The 26,713-nt window shown below is 51.0% G+C and overlaps 8 protein-coding genes and 3 non-coding genes across 11 annotated transcripts; 9 read left to right on the forward strand and 2 right to left on the reverse strand.

Annotated features, from left to right (window-relative positions):
• Positions 1 to 848: 848 nt before the first annotated feature.
• On the forward strand, positions 849 to 1,421 carry B0T23DRAFT_47976 (uncharacterized protein). The gene has a single exon (XM_062841331.1). The coding sequence runs from the start codon at positions 951 to 953 to the stop codon at positions 1,239 to 1,241; it is 291 nt and encodes a 96-aa protein (XP_062688355.1). The 5' UTR covers positions 849 to 950; the 3' UTR covers positions 1,242 to 1,421.
• A 181-nt stretch (positions 1,422 to 1,602) lies between these two features.
• On the forward strand, positions 1,603 to 2,429 carry B0T23DRAFT_408542 (uncharacterized protein; the record flags this gene model as incomplete). Its single annotated transcript, XM_062839310.1, has 2 exons — positions 1,603 to 2,355; positions 2,403 to 2,429. 2 exons carry the CDS (start codon positions 1,603 to 1,605, stop codon positions 2,427 to 2,429), a joined length of 780 nt encoding a protein of 259 aa, XP_062688356.1.
• Positions 2,430 to 2,532: 103 nt separating this feature from the next.
• Positions 2,533 to 2,604, forward strand: B0T23DRAFT_t391. The gene has a single exon. It is a non-coding gene; the product is annotated as a tRNA-Arg (tRNA).
• A 362-nt stretch (positions 2,605 to 2,966) lies between these two features.
• Positions 2,967 to 5,112, reverse strand: B0T23DRAFT_400031 (fatty acid hydroxylase superfamily-domain-containing protein; the record flags this gene model as incomplete). Its single annotated transcript, XM_062838460.1, has 4 exons — positions 2,967 to 3,965; positions 4,102 to 4,268; positions 4,419 to 4,441; positions 4,484 to 5,112. 4 exons carry the CDS (start codon positions 5,110 to 5,112, stop codon positions 2,967 to 2,969), a joined length of 1,818 nt encoding a protein of 605 aa, XP_062688357.1.
• Positions 5,113 to 6,178: 1,066 nt separating this feature from the next.
• B0T23DRAFT_48018 (uncharacterized protein) lies at positions 6,179 to 7,416 on the forward strand. The gene is made up of 2 exons (XM_062841334.1): positions 6,179 to 6,282; positions 6,453 to 7,416. Exon 2 carries the CDS (start codon positions 6,461 to 6,463, stop codon positions 7,373 to 7,375), a length of 915 nt encoding a protein of 304 aa, XP_062688358.1. The 5' UTR covers positions 6,179 to 6,282; positions 6,453 to 6,460; the 3' UTR covers positions 7,376 to 7,416.
• Positions 7,417 to 7,802: 386 nt separating this feature from the next.
• Positions 7,803 to 9,813, forward strand: B0T23DRAFT_47998 (beta-lactamase/transpeptidase-like protein). The gene is made up of 2 exons (XM_062841333.1): positions 7,803 to 9,383; positions 9,442 to 9,813. The coding sequence occupies exons 1-2, from the start codon at positions 8,151 to 8,153 to the stop codon at positions 9,595 to 9,597; spliced, it is 1,389 nt and encodes a 462-aa protein (XP_062688359.1). The 5' UTR covers positions 7,803 to 8,150; the 3' UTR covers positions 9,598 to 9,813.
• Positions 9,814 to 9,831: 18 nt separating this feature from the next.
• Positions 9,832 to 13,246, reverse strand: B0T23DRAFT_390346 (uncharacterized protein). Its single transcript, XM_062837872.1, has one exon. It carries the CDS (start codon positions 12,815 to 12,817, stop codon positions 10,085 to 10,087), a length of 2,733 nt encoding a protein of 910 aa, XP_062688360.1. The 5' UTR covers positions 12,818 to 13,246; the 3' UTR covers positions 9,832 to 10,084.
• A 380-nt stretch (positions 13,247 to 13,626) lies between these two features.
• On the forward strand, positions 13,627 to 15,139 carry B0T23DRAFT_47993 (uncharacterized protein). The gene is made up of 2 exons (XM_062841332.1): positions 13,627 to 14,363; positions 14,626 to 15,139. Exons 1-2 carry the CDS (start codon positions 13,783 to 13,785, stop codon positions 14,891 to 14,893), a joined length of 849 nt encoding a protein of 282 aa, XP_062688361.1. The 5' UTR covers positions 13,627 to 13,782; the 3' UTR covers positions 14,894 to 15,139.
• Positions 15,140 to 18,205: 3,066 nt separating this feature from the next.
• Positions 18,206 to 18,312, forward strand: B0T23DRAFT_t392. Its single transcript has one exon. It is a non-coding gene; the product is annotated as a tRNA-Leu (tRNA).
• Positions 18,313 to 18,635: 323 nt separating this feature from the next.
• B0T23DRAFT_t393 lies at positions 18,636 to 18,707 on the forward strand. The gene has a single exon. It is a non-coding gene; the product is annotated as a tRNA-Met (tRNA).
• Positions 18,708 to 24,103: 5,396 nt separating this feature from the next.
• B0T23DRAFT_400037 (uncharacterized protein) lies at positions 24,104 to 25,014 on the forward strand (the record flags this gene model as incomplete). The annotated part of the gene is made up of 4 exons (XM_062838461.1): positions 24,104 to 24,165; positions 24,211 to 24,350; positions 24,384 to 24,683; positions 24,971 to 25,014. 4 exons carry the CDS (start codon positions 24,104 to 24,106, stop codon positions 25,012 to 25,014), a joined length of 546 nt encoding a protein of 181 aa, XP_062688362.1.
• Between the last annotated feature and the right edge of the window lie 1,699 nt (positions 25,015 to 26,713).

Below are 26,713 nucleotides of genomic sequence, written 5' to 3' on the forward strand. Positions count from 1 at the left end.
GTCGTGATATTCTGCTCCTTGGTAGGCTTGGCTGAGGCCTACGTCACTACTGCCCACATAGATATCGGTCTTTGAGTATTCAGAACCTTGGCCCTTGTCGTCGCTGCTAATGTTCTCCCAGTTTTTCAGCATCGTCATGGTCGGCGTCGGAGAGGATGTTGGTGGTATCTCGAAGGATGCAATCTAAACACGGCGTGCAAGAATTACAAAGAGCAAAATAAGCCAAATTCCAATTAAGACGAACAAGCGGGTGAGGTCAAGTGTCTCCCGGGCTTGCTGACGGCCAGACAGCGGTGGCCTCTGGGACGGCGCTGGCCTTGAGCGGACATGTTTGGACACGGTCATGGCAAGGGTCTTCGTCAACGTTACACCGGCTGCTGATTGGTGTCTGCGAATTCTTCTTCTTGCTTTGATGGACGTTGGCGAATGATGACCAGCGGCTTCTGCGGATGGTTTCCCCGCCAAGGAGGAATTAAGACATCAGAAAGATCCAAGGGGTATGTGTTCTGCCCGTGAATAATCCAAGCCCCAGGATTGGTGCCCGCCTAGGTCAACATGTGCAGTTGTGTCCAGTAGTCTGGCAGGCATGACAGAATTTCTTTCACTTTGCTCGGAAATATGCAGTACATGCAGGTTATGAACAGGTTATTGGGGCTCTCGAGTCCCCCGGACGATCAAGTTCTGTCCTACACGACCATTGTTAACCTTCCATGTTTGCTGATGAGAGATATCGGACCTTTTGCCCATTTATTTCTGCTCCTGCGTCTCTAGGACCCTGTTTACCGGTCTCGAATCTTCTCAACAGGCAACCCGGAAGAATCCAGGAAGAGATGCCTTTTTGGCATTATTTGACAAGGTTTTTAGGCTGAACATGATGGCTCGCGGGCTTGATTATCTGGGCGACTCTTGAGTACCAAAGACCAATTCACCTCAATATCCTCTTCCATCCAATGCTATCTCGTTCTTCTCTGTTTTCATGGCTTCCTGTGTCTGCTAAAAATCTCTGCGCATACCTCTACTTGAGTAGCTCGGGGATAGAACGCGTATCACCTCGAGTCTTCCGTGTCCATCGACGGATGTTCCGCCAAGTTATGATATCATACGGGTATCCCCTGTCGATTGTACAACGTCCCCGAGTAAATCGGCAAGATGACAAGCGATTAGCGAACAATTCTGCAGTGTTGCATTTTCAGCACCATCTGGACGGCACTACAGAATATTGTACTACCTGTGACAACTGATATCAAGGGATCCAGCTACCAGAATCGACAAAGGACCGCACAATAACTGGAAGATGGCAGCAAACGTGTCTGTGATACAGCTAACGCGGCCACGACTTTTTGACAGCTCGTGTTATCGTTTCACCCATCATGTGCCGGTTACACTGTTCGCCTTTATGGTCTTATGTCCGGAAGTAGCAAAATGAAATAGTAGCATATATGAGAAGGTATTAGATGTGTGCTGTCTCCAACGATGCTGAAAACCGTGTGGTTCACTCGAGCTTTGCCGGTTACCAGTGAGGGTTGGGCTCAGATTTAGCTTCGACGTCTACAGGATAATCCCGGCTGTCAGTACCTGCCATCACTTCCAACAAGCGTCGAAATGGTTCTGCGATCGCTCAGCACAGCCCTCTTCCTGCTCTTTCTCCTTTCAGAGGTCTCTCTAGGATCATTGGAAGGACCACCCAGACATGAGCATGAGATCCGTGACATTCCCAGCGCCCTAACCAGCACTCAAACCGAGAATGAAACCACACAATATCACTATACCGACTCCTTCTCCTCCCTCCCGCCATTATGGCCACCACGACCAACACCACACAGCTCAACAACGACGACGACATCAACAGAATCCGATCCATACCCTCACACAGATTCCTACACTCCCAGCAGCTGGAACTTCAGCACACCTAGCACCACTTGGAATTGGACCAGCTACTCCGACACGTCCACCACTGCGCCCTCGAACTTCACGACACCTACTACCACTTGGAACTTTACGGTCCCCTATACCACCTGGTCAAGCTACTCGGACACCTGGGGGGACCATAACACCTACCCAACACCCAGCAGTCCTGTCACAGATAAGACCACGACCATCTTCGTGATGAAAACCCTCACTTCCTTCACCACCACCGTCGTGTCCAGGACTGTCAAGCGGTCTACAAAACAGCCAATCACAACATCCAATTCTTTTACATTCAAGACCACCCCGTTTGTCAACCTGACGACGTTTACCTCCCCCAAGTGGACGACGGTGCCCATTGCTTCGCTGACGGGAACGCCGTTTTGTTCGAACGCGGCGGACCCGCAAAATGGAGTTGGAAATCATTGTGTTTGTGAAAATGGGGAGACGGTGAGTGTGATTCCTTTTAGTAAAGGGGGAATGCTAGTGATTATCAGCCTTGTGCTTATACTACTGTTGGGTAGAGGTTGAAAGGGGCCGGTGACGGGAGTGATGGTTGGGACATTGCGACGGGAAAAAGTCTGGAATGGAGTTATGGGATATGAGTTTTGGGAATTTCTTCAACAAGGTCCGCTGGCTCAATGGCAGAGCGTCTGACTACGAATCAGGAGGTTCCAGGTTCGACCCCTGGGTGGATCGAGTTATCTTTTCTTTTGCTTTTTTTTTCTCCCCCTTCCCTTATACTTCCCATCATCACCACAGTACAACCACACCAATCTTCGTGCAGACCATCTATTTTTTTGCTTGAACTTGCGGCAGAGCATCCAATCATGACTGATACCCGAACGTCGTGCACATCACCGTCAGCCCTCCGTTCGAAAAAAAAAATGCTGATAGTGGAGCAACCGTCCTCTCCAAAAACCCACTTTTCAGACACTGTCATCATCATCTTTGACATGCAGCTTGCACACGCAGTAGTCTACTTTACGGGCATGCACTTGAACCGGGCACTGTGAAGTAAGAATTCGGTCCTTCAAAATGACGAGAGCCTCATCTCAACTCTACTTCAACATCACCCCCGAATCCCTTCTTCCCAGCTTCTCCACAACTTTCCCCGCACCCGCTCCCCCCTCCCGTGCTCTTCGTTCCCTCTCCTCCTTCTCCTCCCTCCTTCTCCTCCTTCTACTGCTCAAATCCGTCCCATGCAGCTTATCCATCAACCCGGGAATCGCGCCAAACTCGACATTAAACAGTTCATGATGGGCATCATGATCCCTCGCCATTTCCAGCACCCCAAACAATTTGAAATCGTACCCGCTATGCACCGTCGCCGTCTCCACCAGCATGATAGCCAAATAAGTCCAAAACGTCAGGATATGCACACCCAACACCATCGCCGGGATCGCAATCGGCAAGGTGTTGGCAAACATGTGTTCGATGGGATGCGCGTATTGAGCGGATAGAGCCGTGGGCGCAGTGAACTCGTGATGCGTCTTGTGAATCATCTTGTAGAAGCGCGGGGTGTGGAGGAGCCGGTGGATGTAGTAGAAGATGGATTCGCGGGCCATGATGCACAAGGGAATCTGCCAGGCCATTTCGCTCCAGAAGCCAGGCGGGGAGGCAAGGATGCGAAACCGGGAGCCCCGGCCGGAGCGGATGGCGAGGGTGGTGAGGGCTAACGAAGACAAGATGTTGAAGCATTGGTTGCGCAGGACGATGAGGGCGCAGTGGCGGATTTCGGCGGCGGAAGGTTGTTTGAAAGGCGGCTGGATTTTGTGGCGCGCGGAGAAGGAGGGGAAGAGAGGGTCGAGCAAGGTGTATGATACCGCGGGGATCCAGAAGAAGAGGAGTTGGGTTAGGAGAGTGCCCCAGAATTCGATCTGGTATGGAGAGTAGGTTTGGACAAGGTGAGTCCAGAGGGCAAGAGGGGAGCCCATGTTAACTGGCGATGTTGTCGTGACAGATGGACTTGGTGGTTTGGTTGGAAGTGGTGCTAGAACACCGGATGAACGGCGACGACGACAACAACGGTCGTGTAGTTCTAGTCTTACTAGCCTAGGCTAGGACCGGTTATAAGCGGCCTGAAAAGTCTGGTGTGGAGGAATACCTCGGTCTGTCCATCCCATAGCACATGCGGCGGTCGCATTAGAGGTTAGTGTACCCCAGACTATTATGCAAATCATTAGGCCAACAGACCCAGATCGCCGCCGGTTTCTGCCACTTCGCCCAAAGCGGTTGCGATGGAAAGACACCTAGATCGCGAAACCCCGCGGTCTTGGGGACGAATTGCCCGGCTACAGCAACGTGCCCTTCGTAAATGTAAACCGGGTACACCTTCTGGCATGTCATTTTCTTTGCATTTACTGAGATCATTGTTTGCCTGTACTGTTACAAAAAAAATTGAAAAAGAAATGTAGAGTCTATTCTTCAATGTCTATACCGTATCTTATGCAAGGTTACCACGCTATGCTGACCACTTGTCTACCTCTTCTCCATCTCTAACTCCCCATTACTATCGACATTACCACCGCCTTCCCTGAACTGACTTATTACCTACTTCACTCAATGAAGTACCTACCAACTATCCTCTAAAACCCTCCTCTCTCTCTCCAGTCCCTCCACCTCCGCTTCCAACCTCCTTATCGCTATTTTCACCTCGTCCACCACCACCTGCCAGGGACCTACCGCAGTTGAACCCGTCGGCTCCTCAGCTCGATACCTCCTCACTCTACAGGCGTTGGCAGCCAAAGCTAGGAGCTCGATGTCCTGCGAGTCTGGTGAGGGGGTACGCAAGTTTGCGGCCGTGGATGTGGTCGCTGCCTGGAGAATACTGACCATTGTATCCTGTTCTCCCTGGAGGGACATTTTGGTTAGGTTGAGAACTGTGATGAGGATAGTGAGTTGGTGGAGACGGTGGGAGCTGATTTTGTTTTTGGGTAGAAGCATGGTTTCGGCTGTGGAGACAGCATGGCTAGAGGTAGGAACGGGCAGGTGACCGCCGGGAAGAGAGACCGCGAAGGAATCGGGAGCAGAGAAATCAAGGTCGGCGTCGGGGGGAGGGGGTAAAGGTTTCGAGAGAGAAACAGAAACAGAAAATAGGGATGAGGGCCTGGAGCTGAAGTCTGAGGTTGATCTTGTAGAGGAGGTAGAAACAGGGGAAGGAGAGCGGGAAGGAGAACGGGAAGAAAAGAGCGAACGGAACATCATGTTGAGTTATTTGAGTAGGATCAAGGAATTTTGGGCTTTAAGGTCGTTCGGGTAGTAACGATGAAAGCGTGCCTGCGAGAGTGAACGGCTGCTAGAAGTACCTGTACTTGCCTGCTTTGCCTGTACCTGACAGGAGCTTGATCTTGATATTCGGAAATGAGTGTTTGGCACGCGCTTCTCGTTACCTACCCCCAGCTCCTAGTTTTCTGATGATCTGAGTGTGAGATTGTGACTTTGATGTTGAGACGGGAAGAAATTGCATGACGGGTTACAACGGGGGCTTTATACCTAAGTACTTGCTCGAGGTAACAATGGCGGGTGGTTCAATCTATTCAAAACACAATGCGGTTGTTCGCGTGATTCTTCTAGTACGTTCTGCCAGTATTCTTTGTTCGAAAACTAGTTCACATTATGGGGACGTGAGTGGCTGAGTGGCCGAGGTGAAGTCAAAGAAGAACAAGACCATTGTTCCTGCCTTCTTTTGCTTTGTCTTTGAGGCGTCATAGAATCAACAACATATCCCTACCAATCGCCTCCAAGTGCCTCGTGAGGTTTGTATGGCGTTCGAGGCGATTGGCGACGCTGTCGTCGTGGTCGTGTCTCGTCTCCAATCTGGCAATTGTAGTGTAGTCATGGTGGACCCTCAAAGGCACTCGGCGAAAAAGAGGTTCCGTGGACATTTTGGTCACATCCATTCACTCTTGCAGGCAAACAACCAATCAGATAAGTAACCATGGTTCGAGTCGCTGCTCTGTTCCCGTCGAGCTGCTTTTTTAGGTGATAGATTGGACTGTCTTAAAACCTCCCAATATCGCAGTGCTCTCGGCCCTGAAGCTTTGATCATCCCGGGCAAGATAAGCAACCACGACCCGCAACCTGCATGTTGATCATTGAGACGTGATGTTGACCCTCGATTCCATGCACATCAACGACACTCTTACTTACCAAGAACATCGAGACCCCGCATGCTCAGGGATCAATAAGCCAAACAGATACTAACCGAAAAGGGTATCAAGCTTTCTCGGACAAGAGCTCACCATCCATTCATCTGGGAAGTTGCGATCGAACTAAATGAAAGACGTGAAGCATGACAGCGCAGTCGTACAAACAAAAAGTACTTCGTGTTGGGTCTCAGTGATCATTTGCTTCCAATTCAATCTAGCTCGTTAGGTTATTCTGCCGCTCTTCTCCCTTGCAGGAAATCGGAGCTCCCCATCCCCGTCCTGTGCTTATAAATATGTTCCTTCCCCGATTCTCCATGTCGTCATCGTTTTTTGCGACTCGCATCAAACAAACCAAAACACCATCATACTAACCAAAGTCAACCAATTTCAACCCAGCCGTTAGAATGGCTCTCAGAACCATCCTCGTCACCGGCGCGACCGGTCAACAGGGCGGCGCCGTAGTCCGCGCTCTCCTCAATCACCGCCGCTTCGACTCCTCATCCCTCAAGATCCTTGCCCTTACCCGCAACGCGTCCAGCCCCTCGGCCCAGCGCCTCGCCGATTCCAGCAAGGGCATCGTCCAGCTGATCCAAGGTGACTCGACTAACCCCAAGCCCATCTTTGACGCCCAGCCCAAGGGCTCCATCGACTCCCTCTTCGTTGTCACGACGATGGGCAAGCAGCCCGAGGAGCAGCAGGCGATCCCGCTAATTGACACGGCCGTCGAGCATGGCGTCAAGCAGGTCATATTCTCATCGGTTGACCGCGGCGGCGACGTAAAGAGCTGGGACAACCCGTGCCCGGAGGTCCCCCACTTCGTGGCCAAGCACAATATCGAGCTGCACATTCGCAACAAGGCCGAGAAGGACCCGTCCAAATTCTCTTGGACCATCCTACGCCCCGTCGCCTTCATGGACAACTTTAACCCAGGCATCTTCTGCAAGCTGATGACGGCCATGTGGCGCGCCGCTCTCAAGCCCACCACCAAGCTGCAGCTCACGGGCGTCCGCGACATTGGTCTGTTCGCCGCCGAAGCCTTTTACAACTCGACCGAGTACGATGGAAAGGCCGTGGGCATCGCGGGCGACGAGCTGACTCTGGACGAGGCGCGCGAGAAGTTCAAGAAGGTTACTGGCAAGGAGTTGCCCGAGACGTTCACCTTCCTCGGTACCCTAATGCTCTGGATGGTCAAGGAGATGGGCGCCATGTTTGCCTTTTTTGAGAACCAGGGGTATGGAGTGGATATAGAGGCCACCAAGAAGATTGTGCCGACAGAGGACTTTGAGACGTGGCTGAAGGAGAGCAGCAAGTGGAAGTAGGAGGACACCGATGTCGAGCGGAGGCGTACGATACCCTTTTTCTGTCCTGTTTGTTTCCTTTTGTCTGGGATTTTTTGTGGACTAAGTCTTTGTGTCCAAATAGTTACCACTAATTGAGTGCATGATAGACAAAGGTTGGGTCGAACTGTTGTGGAACTGTGCCGAGTGTCTACTAGTGATGTCAGCCTTACCGCTTGGTTTCAAGGCCTTACTAGGCTTCGCTAGTCCGGATCGTAGCGCAGGTTGAGTAGAACCACATTCAGTGACAATGAAGCGGTACGCTATGTACCTAAGTTTGAGCAAACGGAACACAAAGGCTCTCAAGGGTATCATCAAAGTGGTAGTGTCGCCGAACACTAGCAGGCGCACCCCATATCTCAGGAAGAGCCTCTCGCATAGCCTGTTGGGATTACACGATGATTCATTCTGATGGGATGTGGTGTTACAGCGTCGAAATGTCAGCATAGGAGCGGGCGTGGTGCGGGGAATCAAATGATCGCCCGTCTTACACCGGGACCGAGAAGGATCATCATAGTGTATATATTGTTGCCTGTTGGCCCTTGTCCCTGCCAAACAGAGTACACGTGTACTTATCTACCCAACCAATGTTATATAAACCACTTAAAGCCTTTCCAAATTTACTGGGAGGGGGTCAGCACAAGTTGTACTCAAGCTCAGGACTGGACTGTCTCATAAAAAGGTGTTAGTTGAGAGGAAAAAAGAAGACAGGACAACCGTTGCCAATCCGCGCCTACCTCACAAATAGATCTCAACCATGGCCTCCGCCAAATCCATCCTCGATCAAATTCTCCACCGCTACACCTTGCACCGGGATTCGCCTACTTCCACAAAGGACAAACTCCACGGCGCCGCCTTCCTCGTCGTGGACAAATCCGGTCCCATCTACGCCGGCGCAGCCGGCCACACCTCCCTCCCCATCAATGCCTCGACCCCCGCCTTCTCAACCGACTCTTTCCTCTGGGTCGCCTCCCTCACCAAGCTCCTCACCACCATCTGTCTGATGCAGCTCGTCCAGCAAGGCAAGCTTCATCTGGATGAGGACGTCCGTGAAAAGTTGCCGGAACTGACCAAATGGGGGATCTTGCGGGGTTTTGAGGAGGAGGAGAAAGATGAAGAGCAGGGAAAAAAAGCGATACTGGAAGAGATCACCAAGCCGATTACTGCCCGCCAGTTACTTACGCACTCTGTCGGTTTATCTTATGACTTGGGCCATCCCCTGCTGGAGCGATGGGCGAAAGAAGTCGGCAAAAAGGGGAACACAAACTCGATGACGGTGGAAGGGTGGACGACTCCCCTTTTGTTTTCCCCTGGCGAGGGGTGGGTATACGGCACGGGATTGGATTGGGCAGGCGTTTTGTTGGAGCGGGTTTTGGCCTCCTCCTCCTCCTCCTCCTCCCCCCCTGAGAATGAAGGTGAGATGACGACGACGACGACGACGACGACGACGACGACGCTGGGACGGTACATGCGCGAGAACATCTTTGAGCCGTTGGGGATGGAGTGCTCAACTCTGAAACCGGCTGCTGAACTCCTGGAAAATCCGGAAAAGAGAATCAAAGACAAGTTGGTCCGCGTGGCGCTGAGGGATGCGAAGACGGGCGAGCTGTCGCTGGGAGAATTGCCAATCTCAACAGCGTGGGATCCCAAGGCGGAGAGCGGGGGTGCGGGGTTGTGGACTACGGCGGAGGAGTATGGGAAGGTTTTGGCGGCGGTCTTGAGGGCTGCTTCGGGCTCAAAGGAGGGGGAGAGGGAGCTGGGACTCACGAAGGAGACGGTTGATCAGATGTTTAGTCCGCAGTTGAACGAGAAAGGCCTGGAAATGATCAAGGAGATGGGAAGGGCGTTTCATGCGGGCATCATGCCAGAGTTTCCGGAAGGGTTCGACGCGGTCGATCATGGCTTGGGCGGACTGCTGAATATGGAGGATGTGGAGGGCAAGAGGAAGAAGGGAAGTATGATGTGGCATGGATACTGCAATTCGCATTGGGTAAGTTTGTTCTACTATGGTACTATCATGGACTGACGGCTAACGTTTTGGAATGCAGTGGATTGATCGCGAAACGGGCATTGGTGCATGCCTCCTAGTTGAACAGTTTCCCTTTGCCGACCCGGTGGTCATCCAGCTGTACGACGACCTCGAGCGGGCCGTTTATGGGGAGCTGGTCCCCGAGTGGAAGAAGATCACGGCTGCTGTTGTCTAGTTGCCATGCTATCCAGAAATTGGCCGTATTCTGGTTATGAGTTACATCCACAGAGAACCCCGGGTTCTTGTGGGTAAAGTCAGACGCTTGAGAGTCAATAGTTGGAAATGTCTCAAAATAGGGTTCAAAGAAAAATGCGAAACCCTTTTTCAAGTGCAAAAGAACTTTGACCCCAAACACTCGCATGATGCAAAAATACCTACGTGATAGGGTTAGTTATAATCTTCACAGGAGGTCGAATGTATTACCAAGAAGATGTATTACAAAGTATTGTTGATGATGAAGGTATGCCAACATTTAAAAATGTTTTATCCAAAATAAAAACCTTGTATAACCACATAAAAAAACTAGTTTTGGCTCCCTCAGGCTGGCTGGACCCTGTTTTGACAGCTCAGGAACCTGGTATTAATATCCTCTATGGATGACCAGAAGTAGCAGATCTCTGATCCAACTCCTTTAGCAGTCCTTCAGGAAATCCACTGTTAGTCTATTGACTACAAACTTCTTCAGTAGCTGCACTAGTATCGCTATTAGTAGCCGATTGCATTTGCTCCAGAAACTCCCTGCAACCGTCGACAAGCTTGCTGATTATCTCAGACTCTTTGCCGTTGCCTGCCTCTGCAACAGCCTTCAAATCTTCGCCCAAGTAAGTGGGCAATTTATCCAACCTCGCGGGCGGATGACCTTCACCTCCCTTGTAGTTAACCCGCTGTTGCATTTCGGGCCCAAAGGTATCCATGACTTCTTCCAAGAACAATGTCGCCTCGTCAAACAGTTGCAGATAGTCAAGCTGGAGAAGACCTTCCAAAAGCGTCTGGACAGAGTCATCAACCAGCTGCAGCATCTCGATAGGCGACAGCTTCGACAGAACCGCTTTGCGACGCAGATACTCCTCGCTCTTCTCGTCCAATTTGGGTGGCGCAACTGAATAGGCGCCTGTCGTCGTGCCGTTCACGCCTTCTCCGTCCAACAACCCATTCGACTCCCGAGTAGAACCAACGAGGGTACGTGGAGTTCCTCGATATCGTTCAAGCTGCAGACGATGCATGGCCAGATGCTCCATGTAGGCAATCTCGTTGTAAGAGTCTTCTTCGGCAAAACCATAGCGATAATACAGAGTTCTCCGAATCTTGACAGACTGGGCGAAACCAGACCTGCTTGCAAGATCGGGAGGGCCGTCCCAGCCTACCGGTGGCTTGATCGCCAGTTGGTAGTTGTGGATAATAGCGACAGGGTCCGTCACTCCAAGGAAGCCGCTCTTGAATATGCTGTCATCGAGGTAGGTTTCGTTAAGCTTGAACATGTTGTCCCACACAGGTAAGGTTGGATCGGCAGCACGCGCCGCATGGTACAAGTAGGCCGCAGCCTCGAGAACGTAGGTGAAGGCGGCAAACTGATGGCCCATTTCGCTATGCACAAGCCTTGCGCGGAAGTCCAGAAGGCCGGCCCAAACTGGTTCGTTCTTGAGGAGGAAGAACTCCTCTGGGTCTTCCGCAATCCCTATTTGTCGGAAGCGGAGCAGCTTGTCTTCGTAGGTAAAGTCCTCGAGCAGGAACTCGGTGGTGTCCTGGATGCGCTCCCTGTACTCCCACTTGAATGCCTTATCTTTGCTTACACTGTTGGGATCGTGGAGGCGAAGCGCATCCACCACTCTTTGGCCCGTCTTTTGCATTTCGTTGAAGGGATTGATGACTTCCTCCTCCATGATATGGCGGATATCGACCCACAGGTGGAAGGAGAAGATGAGGGAAGACGTTATAGCATGCCTCTTGAGCGCTTCCTGCCAGTCTAGCAGCAGTAGTGGCTCGGCTGGGAGCTTGGGGGGGACCTGCCCATTTTTCTTGAGGGCCTTTAACAAAGAACCCTCGGTGATCATTTGGAAGCTGATTGTGTTTTCAAAATCCTGCCAGGTCTTCATGTTATGTGCGCCATAAACAACCTTTTTCCGGGCTGAAGGTGGCAGCATGGGAACCTTGCCAGGAGGCACGTTCTTCAGGGTTCGGTATATGGTACAGTAGGACAGGAACCCTAACCAATCTGCCTCGTCTCTCCAGAGACGCTCGTCATGTTCCTCCTGGCTGAGACCATCGTACGAGTCGTAATCAATGTGCTCAATGCCAATCTGGATGAAGAGCATATCCATCATGAAGGTGTACTGGGTAAGCTCGGGATGGAACTTGAGCGCCTTCATCAGGTCCCACTCGAGCATGTGGAATAGTTCGAAGGCGGCGTTGGTAATGACGGCCAAGGTGTTGAGATGGACGGACCGGTCATACCAGTAGTCACACCAACGTTCCTGGACGTAGTTTCGGATCGTGTTGAAGTCTTCGAAAAAGCAGTAAACCATCATGTAGAAGTCGAACTCGTCGTCCTCGTCGTCCTCATCTGCCGAGGGCAGGCCCCAATCGAACGTGTCCAGCCACGAAGTGTCGTCATTATTGTCTGTCGTGGAGGGGCGCGGGGCTACCTTCGTCTCGCTGTGGCGTTCTTTACGCGGCTTCTTCTTTCTGCTCTTGTGTGATTTTTTGGACCTTGTGGACTTTTGGTCGTCTTCGGACGGTGGATCGCCTTGGTTGTCATCTTCGGCTGCGTCGGGGGACGTCTGGACTTCGAGATGAGTAAACATGTTGATGAGATCGGACAGGCCCATTGGGTTTTTCTCGTCAGGCTTCTCGTTTTTGGTGACCTTGCGGCGAGCCGAGGTCAGGGCTTCGAACTTGGCGAGGATTCGTTCGAGGACGTTGATGATGTGGGCGTGGGTCTGGTTGCTTTCCTGGAGCTTTCGGTCGGCCGGTCGCTTGGCGGCGGCGCCACTAAAGAACTTGAAGCTTTTCTTGCGCAGATTGACGACATCGCGGAGGATGTTGACGGCGGCATCGGGGATCTGCTCGGGCTCGGCGTTTTGGGCGATCTTGAGGGCGAGAACCTCGAGTTCAGTCCAATGGACAGATTTGGCGCTTTCGATGTTGGTCTCGAGGCGGGGGTCGGCGAGAGGAGTGACTGTGGCTTTGGCTCGGGCTTTTTTCTGCCGTCGCGACTCCTTTCCAGGCGCCGGAGCTGTCTCGACGACGACTTCGGTCTGAACTTCTGGAGCGGTGCCATTCGGTTTTCGGGACACGACCTTGTCGGCGGTTTGCTTGACCCAGCTGGTGAATTGGGCCTGGGCAAGCTTGTAACGGGCCCATGTACCGCGGCCCACTCGGTTCTCGGTCGATTCCATGGCTCAATGAAGAGCGACTCTGGTGGTGGGCGTGTTTGCGTGTGTCGACTTCAGACGAATTCGTTTCTGTTGGGATGGGTTGTTTGGTGTCACTTCGTGCAAGAAGTATGTACTGCTTCGGCACCAATTGAATGGTCGTGCTGTGTAAAAACAAAACAAACACGGTACGGTCAGTACAGTACCTGATGTAGTACGCCTTCAAGTTGAAGTTGGCTATGTTCGGTTTGTCGAACGACGTGACGGGAAGACGCGACCCGAATTATTCGACTGTGTTCGATGCCAATTCGATTGTGTGGGGCCCTACAACTGCGGGACAGTCAAGCTCGGCAGGGCATCAACTTCGCGCGCCAGCACCTCATCGTTTTGAGAACGACAACGAGAGCTCGTAACCACCGTCAATGAAGCAATCAATTCACGCTACTTTGGTTGCGGAGGTGACATGTACCTTGATTCCACACAGTCGGACTGGAATCGAACACAGACGGATTATCCAAACGTGCCAAAAAGGCGGGGAGCTCCCCCTGCGCCCTGCAACCTAGTGGCCTGTGCTCTTGGCGGGGTTACTTCAGCATCTCCTCGTCGACTTGAATGGTATATACATCAAGACCAGTGGTACCTACCAAGGCAGACAAAACAACACCTCCATATGTAACGGTAACTGGCAGACAAACGTCGAGAGTCACACTGACTTGTCCATTGGTATATGACGACAACTTGTTGCTGCCATGGGTGTCCGCTTCAAGGTCAAAAGCCCATGATGAGCTGGGCTTTATAAAAGAACTGAAATAGAGGAAGGCATGTACCACTAATGCACGAGTCTCGCCATGGGCATCAGGGGCGGCGTCAGCCCGGTTCTTCACCTGTTGCCACAACCTCAGCTTTCGCTCTCTCTCTCTCTCTCTCTCACCATCTATTTTCCATACAGATACATCCATCAACATCCTTCACTTTGAACGCCAACCCAAATGGGCTCCAACGATGTGCCGCCCGCCCATTGCCCATCATGGGTAGTCCCCACGAGTACCGCTCTGCTCGGCATCGGCGTGCTGTTCTGGGACGCGACCTATATCCTCATGACGCGGCGCGCTTTAGCCACCAAAACCTACGGCATGCCGCTCCTGGCTCTCGCCCTCAACGTTTCGTGGGAGCTCGTCTATGCCTTTTACGTTAGCGAGATGATACTCGAGAAACTGGGCTTTGCCTTCTGGCTCTTGCTGGACATTGGCCTCATCTACACCACCGTCCGCTTCGGTCCCGAGGCCTGGCGTCATACAAACCCATGGGTAGGCCGGAATATCGGCTGGCTTTTTGCCCTTATGACCGCCGTTGGATGCGTGGGCCACTACGCCTTTGCTGCCTGGTGGATGTCCGAGCCTCACCGCGGTTCCGGCGATAAGACGGGCAAGTTCTGGGCGGGCCAGGATGCGTATGATGCCACCGAAGTGGCCTTTTGGTCTGCCGCCGTCTGTCAACTTGCCGGCAGCGCGGGAAGTCTCGCCATGCTCATAACCCGGGGTCATTCTGGGGGAACAAGCTATCTGATTTGGTAGGTTCCAACACTTCCATTGCTTTCTCCTTCTCCGTGGGTATCCATCCGTACATGGCAAAGGCAGACAAGTCCGCGATTCGGAATCGGGTTCGACCAAGGCGGTATCGTCCCCGCTGAGACAGGGACCGTTTCGCAAACATTTGCGAGTTTGACAAGCGGCCATCGTTTCATATACAATGCCACAAACGCGCCTTGTGCTTAGAAAGACCCATCGCAATAACGGATATCTCCAAGCAAATATCACTAACAAGTACGCCAGGCTATGTCGAGCACTCGGCACACTGATCGGTTTGGTGTTTGCCAATGTCTTCCTCTGGTGGTTCTGGCCAGAAGCTCATGGCTTCGTCTTCAGCCCCTTTGCCGTATTCTTATGGGGAACTTCTCTCGTCTGCGACATCTTGTATCCTTTCGTACTGTGGCAGGTCCGCCGGTCTGAGGTATTGATTTCAGACGGTACGCTCGCGATGTCAAGTGCTGGTCAGGCCACCTTGGCAGCCCCCGGGAACTACGAGAAGAAGAAGCAATAAGGTCTTCGCGTCTGCAAGCACTTTCCCCCTTAGGTCCCAGAATGTGCCTCTGCTTGAGACTTTCTCGCCTCCAAGCTGCATATACATTCCATCATGTGCTACCTCTATGGTTGTCGTCGGCCTTGGGACTCTCGTTGCGTGCATGGTGGTACCAAGATGGCCCATACCATTTCAGCTTCGCATGCATCAAGAGGACAGCCGGTAGTGGCATACATGGATCCTAACGTATATAGCCCTACACACAGTGTGTTTCATATGCCATCTTGACAGGAACTGTTACTGCATTCTATCAATCAGGAATCAGCTCCCGTAGGGCAGGGACAAGTTGACGGTCAACCAGCATCGAATGGTACATGAACGCGTCAAAGTGAAACAACCGCCTGCGTGAACGGCGGAGACAAGCACATGTTTACACTTTTGGGTCAGCTCCCACCATTTCACTCCTATCCTCGAGCAGGCAGAACGGAGCTCAAGCAGGGAATATCGTCCAGTCAGTTCTTTGAGCAACCATTTTGGGCACCCTGTATCGGTGAGAAGGGTCCGAGGTACTGGTACGCGAGCCCGGACCCCAGCACTGGGATTTTCTCGACGACTTGACAGGTCGCAATGGGTGGTCGTGATCGCTCACATGATCGTTCACACCATGCTAGAGATTCACACAGGCTCACCTGCACGCCACGGGATACCAGAAAGCAAGCATCTGGGGAACCCCTGGGACAACAGACGGGGACTCGGACAGATTGTCCATCGTCAATATGCTTATAACTCTCGGAAGGCCCGTCCGAGACATCAAGGGTCCTTTCCCCTTTGAATCCCCCAATTTTACCGAACCGACGAGTGTCCTTCTGGTTCAAACCGTCGGCGATTTCTTCGCTTGTTCCTTGCATTCGCCAAGTAGCCTGATTGGTGACTGACCGAATGACCTATCAACTGACTTAACCGTACAGCTCATACAGTCCGACACTAGTAACGCACACTCACCTTGCCCGTGGCCATGGAAACAGTACCAGAGGACTCGAAACCCGCAACGGATTGTGGGAGGTTTATGGTATCCCCTACACGGGAAGATCTCAACGAACTCGACTGTGCGCAATAATGTGATTCACTAGACCCTACATACTGGGTACCATCACAGAGCGGGCTGTCATGTCTTGACACTTGTCAAACGTGATGTGATCACCTTCCTCGCATACAATCTTGGGTTCCTATCTGCTCTACCACACAGTCCTTCCTCTTTAAAACCATAGCAAACTTTGCTTCTCATTGCCCTTCGCAAGACCATCCCAGACTTGGAATGGATTGCCCGCGCCTGCACGTCTATCTATAGATTTAGACTCCCGAAGCCATTCCATATCACATTTTAGTGCAGCCCAGTGTGACTAGAGGTAGGTTACAAATCACATTTCCCAACTACTCCTTTGCCCCGCAACTCATTATTGGACGACGTACCTGGCCGCGCTTGTCTCGGACGTAGCTGGTGCCGGGCGATCTCGATCATGAATATGGAATGAATGGAAGCTAGGGGACTTTTATCGTTTTCATCTTAGCTTCTTTTTCCCCAGACACAGTGTCGTCGGTCATGGTATCAGTCCTGGAAGTAGCTTTACTTCTGCATTCAACAATAAGCTGTCAAACGAAGCAGCAAGGAACAATCACAAGCAACATGCAATTCTAACAGCTTCTCTATATACCTACATTGAGCTGGGTCCTAAGAAAGTCCTGTTAGCGCGTTGATGATTTTCGCGGGCGGTTTTATGCGAAGCCCCACTCACACTAACGATCAGTTACCGCACGAACCGCACGCTCCGCACAACGCTCGCCAAGGAAATTGTTAGGCCTAATACTTTGTATATTTAAAAAGTTAAGGGCTGACCTCGAGCTCTGGTACGCTGTAAGTGAAGGGGGGCTCTCGGATGGCGCAGCCCCCTGACAGGAAAAAAAAAAAAGGAAATGGGAATAGTAACGATTGAGAACTAATTTACAAATCTAGCCTTTCAACCTTTCGATCGCCTACAGGTTTGGAAGGGTAGGTAAAGCACCTCAATGTAGCTCTACATGGGCCACAACCCCAGACTCCAGCCTTACACCCCTCACGGACGCGCAGCGGCGAAGCCGCCCCGAACACTAGTGGAACAGCATCAACCTCTAGACTTCATTAGTAACAGTCAACTCTGTGATGAACATTTCACCATCGATTACAAGAGAGCGGAAGTATTGAGAGTACTCGGAAATTTCATGTCCTGACTCTCGAAGTTTGTCTGTCTGCCTGGTGCTCAAGTGTGTTGTGCAACGTCAGTACCTATCCCTCTTGAAGTCTGGTCTTGATGCCGCTGACAGTTGCACCGGTCCTGTCAGTCAGAAACTAGAGGTACCTAGGTAGCAAGCAGTTCATCTTCACTCCGGCCGATCACATGAGAGTTTGCACATGCGGTCAGTCCTCTTGGTGGCTCGGCTGCCTCATTCCTAAACCCCAGTCAGTGTCTTGTACGACAACATAGCGATGCATTTCAGGTACTAGTATAGTGTAGAGAACAGTAGCAACCAAGGCTCCAGGGGGTACGTGGGGAATGCTTGCTTGTTTCTTCGGACATCTCCTCCGGGCTCCGATCGCATTTTTTAATTTCCTATTCGTCCACTCACCGACCCTAAGATCTGTACATCTGAGACCTCGCCGCCGCCGTCGCCGAATTCCTTGCCCTGCAGGAACCATCGCTAAACTAGACCCTTTGCCTTTCTTGTCCGGGGGGACTCGCGTACACAGTAAGCTTCGAAAAAGAAAGAAACAACAGAAAGAGAAAAGAAAAAGAAAAGAGAACGTAAGTAGAAGAAGTAGAGGTACTCAACGACCTGTTCAAGACCCCTAGAGACGGCGAGAACTGAAAAGCACCGGAGCACCTAGGTGACAACTCATGAACCAGTGAACCCTAGATCGACAGAGATCTCACCATTTCTTTCGGACCTCTCAACCGATATGGTTCTGATTTACCTAGCTGAAAGTCTAGAACTTCAACAACTAGTCAGGTGGTATGCACAGTTTCTTTCTGTCAGTCGCCGGTAAAGTCTCAGAAACCTGTGTTCACCGTGGTAGCTGGAGGACAACGATGAGGCTGGCTAGGCTCTTGTAATAGATACAGTGTCAATGCTAGTAGGTACTATAGTCACAACAACCGAGTACATGCACAAGTTTGAAGGCTTCATCAAGGTGAGCGCAGCATGGCAAAGGTGACCCGCCGGTCGTTGGCTGACTGATAATCGCTTTCAGCTCGTACCTATAAGGTTCATTACAGCTGTTTATTTTTCATCTAATCCCAAGGCAAGATGGCCGAGCGGTCTAAGGCGCCACGTTAAGGTTAACCCTTAATCCTCATCTGAGAAATCCGTGGTCCGAAAGGGCGTGGGTTCGAATCCCACTCTTGTCATCCACATACACTTGTTCGTATCCATCTTCGCTCAGGTGGATCTTTCACTTTTTGATTTTTCTGCGGTGGTTTGGATTCCAGCTGCTAGATAAACAGCGAGGCCGGGTGTTATCAGAGACAAATGTTGAAGCCTGGATGTGAAACCACTTCGTTGTCTTCGCTCCCATGGATGCTTGATTTGGCCAATATGTAGATACGCGGAAGGCAGATTGTTCAAGCGATGTTGCGCAGTCAGACGGTTGTCCATAGCACTAATGCACGGCAGCCTTCTTTAGCATATATAAAGACTTGCATCGACCCTCAAACTCCACCGCAAGTAAACAAGCTGCATGGCGCAGCGGAAGCGCGCCGGGCTCATAACCCGGAGGTCACTCGATCGAAACGAGTTGCAGCTACTCAACATTTTTTTTTCTCCGTTTTTTTGTAATAGACTTGTGGAGTCCCTAATGTGTACGCAGTAAGCCGAAGTGGACCAAAGAGTTCTCCGGGCGGGTTCAGGTTGTCTGGTTCCTTCTGGGTCCCTTCCACCCAAGGTCTCCACTACGGCCCGGTCCGCTCCCGCTCCGGGAGTCCGGGTCCGGCTTTGTGACTTGTAGCTTGGCTGGTCATCTCGAGTGGTGTCGTCCTTGTTAACTGCTGTGAGGACAACGCGGGTTTGTGATGACGATGTTATACCTAGGTACCTAACCTTACTTACATCCCTAGCTCTTTCTATGTTGACTAGTTGGCAGTTGTTGTGCTCATTTCAGATGAGTTGTACAGTCTACATGCAGAAGTTCCCATTGAGGTTTTGGTCTTGACCCCCAAACTTCAGTTGCCAACCACCGTTGCAACCTATGCTGTACCCACATTCAAAACTTATTGTTAGGGCGATAGACACATCTATCCACTTTTCACCTTCACGCACTTGGCTATCAGAACAATGCGTGAAGGGGATGGGATTTGAACGGGGAAGGAGCAGCGTGTAAGCCACTGCTGAGTAAGCCACCCCACCACTTGTTGACCTCTTCTCCTTTTCTTTCTTTTTTTTTTTTTTTTTTCTTTCCCCAACTTAATGTGGGATAACGATGGTGGTATCCACATTGATGCTTTTAGAGTCTCAGGCTATAATCATCAAATTTAGGATCGGGCTTAGGATCAGGATCATCTGTTTGTAGGCGGATGTCATCTGTTGGTGGGGGATGTAGAGCTGCAACGTTCAATTCTTCATCTTACCCCCCCACGCACAACCCAAACAAAACACATCCCACTCCCGTCATTGATGCTGATCATTCTGCTTACACCCTTCTCCATGTCTAACCATGAGTGCGGTCCTTTCTATGACCACCCGAAGCCCCCCCGGAAATGGCAATGCCGACCATCGTGTATAATATTGCAGCAGGGTCGCTGATGTCACATGTCAGACGGGATTTTCCGAAAAGAAAACCATCTCTGAAGCTTACAAAGTTGTTTGTAACCGGCGTCTCTGGTCAAGGGTCTGCTAAGACTTGTACAGTATCAAGCTGACATCAGACGGGACGCGCGGGGGAAGGACATCGAGAGAAGCTTGTTACATGGTGGCTTGCAGGATAAGCAGATCAAAAGTCACAGTCAGTTATGACATGTGGCGGGCAATTTACTAAGTGATTGTCTTACTGGTTTATCAGTGAGCAGTGAAGCGGTCTGAGATAAGATTAGTAGGGCTTTGTTCAGGAACCACGGTCAAGAAAGGAAGGAGCACAGAAGCAACTATAACACGACTGTTCCCGAAGAAAGCTTGACTAGGATGCGCCGAAGGCGGCAGAAGGGACACTCCGAGTCGTGCCTTGCCCTGTACATCGATAAGCTTGTGACAGAAACAGTGAGGTGCGGGTGCCCCGTTTCCTTCACGCTCCGTTTTTGACAAATGAGCCTGAACACGTCGGGAGCCAGATAAGAAAAGCCCGGTGTAGCTTATCATATATCATCGAGGTACGGATGGGGCCATGGTCTGGCGTTGCTGGGAGGTAGCACCAAAAAGAAATTCGGTGTAACCCCAACCGTGTCTTAGGACAGATCTGATATAACTCGGTGAGCCGGCCAGATGGTAAGACCCATGGAAAATTGGATGCTCGATGAAACTGAATGTGGGGTCTTATAGGGTCGCATTAACGACCAGGAAGGAGGTCGGGACTTTGCCAAATGAAACCCCAGAAAGTTCCATGACATGAAGGTACACGCTGCCACGTGGTTAGAGGTATGTAGCTAGTTCGAGGACTGAGACACGTGCGGAATGACGATCGAATGTCTGGCTTCGGATTATAGTATCTGATGAGGGATCTTCACATGCTTACTCGGTTAACATGGATATTCCAGGTGTACTTGCCGAGTTGAATAGTTGTCTGGATAAATATATGACGAAAATGCGACTGATAACATAGCCGCGAAAATATGAAACGGTGCAGATTAACCGACATCATGTGAAAGATGTCATCAATATGGGGAAATCTGGGGGCAGATTCCAATGTCCCATGAAGGTCAAACTTGTGCATATCAATCTTCAAGCCCGGTTGGTTTGGGTCAATGCACCGGATCCTCGAGCCGAAGGTCGTTGATTTTCTGGTCGAGATGCAGCGTAGGCTACCGTCGACCCGTCACTTTAAGTGCCGGCGCTGCCTCCTTTCCAGTCGTCGAAGGTCGACATTAGTTCTCCCGGAGAACAACACTCTCCACCAACGACCTTGGTAGAAGTTGTCCCTTTTGGGCGGCTGGCATGCTGTGCCGAGCGATCTGCGCGCCATGTTATAGCTGATACATACAGAGATACGGCCACATGGCAGGGTACACATACGTAAGCTGCCGCAGCTATGTGTGGAGCCTGCAATCTTCTGGGTTGGCGACTCTTGTGGGTTAGGGGAGAGTTTGTGGTGTGTTAGGTAGTTGAACATGTACAGAAGCCATTCAGCACCAAATGGCCTTGGACTTGGAAACCACCGCCAAGCCATGTGTAATGCCCAACTGGTAGACTCGGGTTTTCGGAAACCATCGGTCAAGGCTGACAGGACCGTTGAAGCGTTGACACATGCTGTAGGCAGGTAGAGCCATGAAGCCGGAAATTAGGACTTCGGGTGGACGGACCGTCAAAGGATCGGGTGCCCCGATGTCAACGGCGGTGGTGCAACATGGGTGTGCCGAGCCTGCCCGACCATGTCTCTCCAACGGCTCGCTTAAACTTGGCCTGAACTTGCTGGGCCCTGCAGGGAAGAACCACACCATAAACGTATGCCATCCATATGCAGCCCTCAGAGACCCAGGTGTGAGAGAAGGCCATGTCGCCGAAATCCCATGGAACAGTTAGTCTTGGCGTGTTCTGAGGTACAACCTTGGGGACCATGGAGGTTCGTCTCTCCGAAGGCGTCCATCTCAGGCGTTGACAGGAAGTTGAGGTCGATGGAAAAGTCTTATCCTGCTTGCAAGGTACTCCAGATTCGACGAGCGTCGGCGTGTCGGGCCCGTTGGCCCTGGACTGGAGTGTCGTGAAGGTACCTCTAGTAGGTGGCTGTGGTGAGGCCGCTACAGGGCCGCTATTAAATCAGCTTTAGGTATCATTTTAGATCCCTAACTCCCGTCCGGGCACCCTTTTTACACTGATTCATCAGCATCTTTTTCTCATTTGTGACATTTCCTCATTGCCGATAGCTTACTGACCATGGACACACACACACGGCAGACTCAGACCGGTGAAAAGAGCTAAGGCCTTTACGGTGTTCAACACTCGGACGGGGTGGGGGTAGTATTGTGCCACTGACCAGGATTCAATGCCATCCACGGAGTACAAAGCTGGCCATGTACTGGTACTTGATTCCCAACTTCAACACATGTTGGACGAGCGAAGCGGGTGATGGCCCTCGGTGGCCCTGCTGGCATCCGACCCGATACAAGGAAAAGCTGGAAAGCCGGTGCTACTGAAGTATCAAGAAAGAAACGAAGAGATTCGGAATTGTTCCAGATTATGCAATACGATAACTGCAGCTTTTGATGTTGCAAAGCACAAGGCGGTTTCTCGAGTGTTGGTCGTTGAAAGGTGCAGTGGGTACGATATGGGCAATTGTAGAGGGGCACTTCCACTTGTGGCAGCTGGTAGGCAGATGCCCGGCAAATTACCCCGCCCGCTACCGATCGCTAGCTAGGTACCTATGCGGCCCGCCTAGAGGTACATAGGTATGGAACCTTACCTTAGCTTGACGCTGCACTGCATCCTCAAAGACCTGAACTTCTCCTCATCCATGGCAGTGTCAAATTCGTTCGGACCTTGACGACAACCACGTCCACGTCCATGACGGCGGCCACGGCCATGGCCTGTGCCTTCCTGCCTGCGGCTATCTGCGTTGATCTTGATCATAATGATATCCGACCCATCTGATCAACTATCGGATCTCGGCATCGCGTTCCAATTGACACACGTTGATGATGGGCAAACTGCATTGCATCCCCTCTCTATGTAAGCCAGTTTGAGGCTGAAGGCCTCAAATTCGAACTGTCATATCCCATCCCGGAAACATCACAGACACACCTTGCTGCCTCGACTTCGGCTGTGGGGCAAGCGAACGCCATACATCGAACCGACACATCGGCCGGGATCACGGGCTGCCCACACGCTTGAGGAATGGTGTGGCCGAGAGTGATTGACCATCATCACATTGTTTTTGTCCCACCACCATCATCTACGGCAGGAACCTGGCACTGGCGTCAAACCCAAATGCCACACGCCAGCCCAAACCATCTAGTATACCCGTCAAACACAAGCTTACAACACCCACTCGCCCTCGGGTTTATTCTCCTAAACGGTCTGAGAGGGACAGCGAACGGCAGCGCAACGCCTGCAACTTGTTACTGCATCTACATTTCTGCGTATTATCTTGCGCCAGCAAGCATGGCGTCGGGCAAGCAGTTCACATCACGCCTCGACTTCATACTGGCGTCTCCTTTGACTCTGGCCTCGCAAACACAGTTACCACTGGCGGTTTCTTCGCCCACGTAGTGTTGGTGTCACGCGTTCAATAAGCCCTGTGGTGATTAACAGAGTGTTTCCTCGTCCTTCTCGCCATCACCATAGCAACACAACGGCAAGCTTCACCAAAACAAACAGTTGACAAGTTGGCCACCTTCTCCATTGACACAATCGAACTTGCTTTCGACCGGCATTGTTCATCTTCTCCGGATTGGCTGCCTTGTTATTTCTTCACCGGCAAGTTAACTCTTCCTATCTCTTCGTTCTCTCTTTTGACACGCAAACAAACGCCATCCCCTCAACACTCCTGATTTTCGATACCCTCTGGTGCACGCCACAACGACAGCCAGGCATCCGTAATGCTGTGATAGGTATGAAGCCTTGCTGCCCAGTAACATCCACTGGCGCTTGCGAGATGCGCGTATCCCGTCGATCGATGGGCTTCAGCGATGGACATCAAGGCACTGTCCGGGATGTGCAACACTGTTGCCCACGCACTTCCCAAAACCTCCAATGGCGTACGCATGGTGCCTGACAGTCACTACCACATGCACACAATGACGAAAAGCCATCGGCCAAATATACCTAAGCCATCGATGCTCAGCGGATGCTTGCTTACTCGTCCCCTTTCTTCATGCCCAGTCATGACGGGTGTTGCCTTTGGCGTGTTTCCACCTTGGCTGGAAACCAAACAAGTTGAGCGTAGAAGAAGCCTATTGTTAGCAAAGATTGACAGCAAATTTGCGGCAAACCTGAATTTCTAGCCAGTCAGGTTGACCTCACTTTCTGTCACAAGACACGACACACACACATGGCTTGAACATGAGCATGGACAGCTCGGAAGCGGACACGGCCAAATTCTCACGCATACATGTGTTTGATAGGTAAGAGATACTACATAGTACTGCTTCAAAAACCATGGGAAAAAGCAATGACGACGGATGGGGAGTCAACCACGGCATTTCGAGGTACAGGCATGTCCTCTTCGACCCAATATACCCCCACACACCACCTACTCAAATTTTGCAAGATCACTGTGTTCGACACCAAACTATTCAGCAGATGTCTGGTAAGCCGATGCAACTACACCCGTGTAACACAGCGCACAGGGTAAAGCTGTACCCAGCGACCGTCTACATCCCGATATCGTGCTTGCGGCTAGGGGAGGTTTTGCCAGCTTTCTTTCGGACCGGGCAAGCCTCCTTAAACCGCACAACTATCCCAGCTACGCCTACATTGTGCCAACAAAACAGGCCTCACACAGAGATGGGATTGAGTGGAAAATACTACGGCTACCCGACAGACGTGTTACTTCATCTGTTCATACCCTTAGTCGTCACCGGCTTCCCAGCATCGTTCCACGACAGTCATAAGGCTGCGCATGTCCGTCCACACACCCAAGGTAAGACTTACATGGTCGTCGTCGACGGGCTAATGCTTACCCAGTATGAGGCATTGTGATGATGACAAGTTACCTTAAACTGTTACACGCCCCAAAGGGCTGCATGACCGGTCGGCCGAGTTGATGGACCATCGGAGCACATGCTAATTGTTGACCTCCTTCCGACAGCCTTGGGTTTTTGGTTTCCTACCAGATCATACCGGTATGCTGCCCTATGGGTTGATCCATATTCAATGGCAGGCTCTGGTGTCTGTAGTGTCACCCTACAGTAACATGACCGGTTACAGGTAGCACTCTCAACCTTGCACTTGCTGAAATTAAACAGCGATAGTCAGAAATCTCAACGAGACTGTTGATAGAAACTCATGGCATCAAAAGCATGTCAGATACTTCGATACACAATCGAAAGATTCCCTCTTAAGCACTTACGGGGAAAAGAAAATAATGAACCCTTACTAGACCGAGACAAAGAAGCTTGAAGAGGTTCTAACCGAACCGAACCGAACCGAGCCGTGACCGAACCGAGTAAGGCTTCATGTCTAGGTCGTCTCTGACAATTCCTAGGTATATCTCAACAACATGACTACCAAAGATCCGTACTACCGAAGGAATCGAGAAATTTTTCCATGTAATGTGACTTACAGCAACAGACAACATACCACTACTCTACGCCTGAGAAATCAGCGCTAAGGGAACTATGATAAGGATCGTACCACAGCGCCGCCAGACGCATCATGATATTGACCCATGCTCACCATTGCTAATACCTCCAATCTTATACGAGAAATGACCCAGGGATCACGATCATAATCCTACACTACCACTACCTACCTTGACTTTTTGGTATTGAAGACTTTAGCGTATAAGCCTCACCACCACCACCACCACCACCACAGTGACATACATACATAATCCAATGCAATTTACACACTGTACGCTGTGCGTACTGTAATCCCCATATCGCATCCGACTCCCACTCCAACCGACTCCATAATTCGGCCCTCCGCAACCCGCTTTCTCCCGTTGTCCCGTCGCTACTGACCTGGGTTGCGCGCGTCGCATGAAACCCGCAATTCCGATCTCGATGCGGTGCGATGATGAGGAAGGACGAAGCTTTTCTTTTTGTGATGCTTGCTTGCCTGACAGGACGTTCATTCGTAATCCACTGGTGTGTTTTTTTTTTCCGCGAATAATGAATCACAGTAAGGTATTCTCCCCTGCTTGCTTTCACACTAAAACAAGACCGGGAAGCCATGTTTTTTTTTTTTTTTTTTTTTTTTTTTTTTTTATTATTCTTTGTTTTTTCAATCCATACACTAATGTGCGTGCCGTACCTACGTAGCCATCTTCAGCCAGACCTGTCTTTTTCTTATTCTCCTTCTTCTTCTTCTTCTTCTTATTCTGCTTCTTTTTCGCAAGAGTTGTTGACGCCGTTAGCACCCCCGTCACGCCATGACTCTCCCACGAGACCGGTTGGCCATCGGGGCCACTCAGTTTAACTAAGCTATAAAAGATGGTTCAGCAGGTGTATTTGCTAATATCCACTTTGTCTAAGGTGTCTACACTAGGATGCTGTGTTTTCAAGAGTGGGAAGGGAAGAAACTCCCCTTATCCATTGCCGATCAAACCCACTTTGTCAGTGTATGTGGTGTAAGACGACGAAGCCCTCGGCTTCGCCAAGCAATCGAAACAAACAATTGCTGGCCCGGTGTAATGTGATTCAGGTTAGAATATCGAGGGACAGACAAGGATATCTGCCTGAGACGAAAGAGCTTCCGTGTTTGTCGGTACTTGCTGTTTAGCTCGTACCATTTCAGGTACAACTATAGCACGTATAAACATTTCTATCAATCACAAGCGCGAAGAGCCCGATATTTCAAATCTATCAGCGAGAGTCCAGAACGCGTTGACACACGGAAACGTTTTTTTTTTGGTGACACAAATGAAGCACCGTTCAAGGCGCCTTGTTAAAATGCTATGGTGGTATCGATTACGATGAATCGTTTTTGTTTTCCGGTCCCTAAATTCCC

Source organism: Neurospora hispaniola, assembly GCF_033458365.1.
Source record: "Neurospora hispaniola strain FGSC 10403 chromosome Unknown B0T23scaffold_10, whole genome shotgun sequence".
Taxonomy (NCBI): domain Eukaryota; kingdom Fungi; phylum Ascomycota; class Sordariomycetes; order Sordariales; family Sordariaceae; genus Neurospora; species Neurospora hispaniola.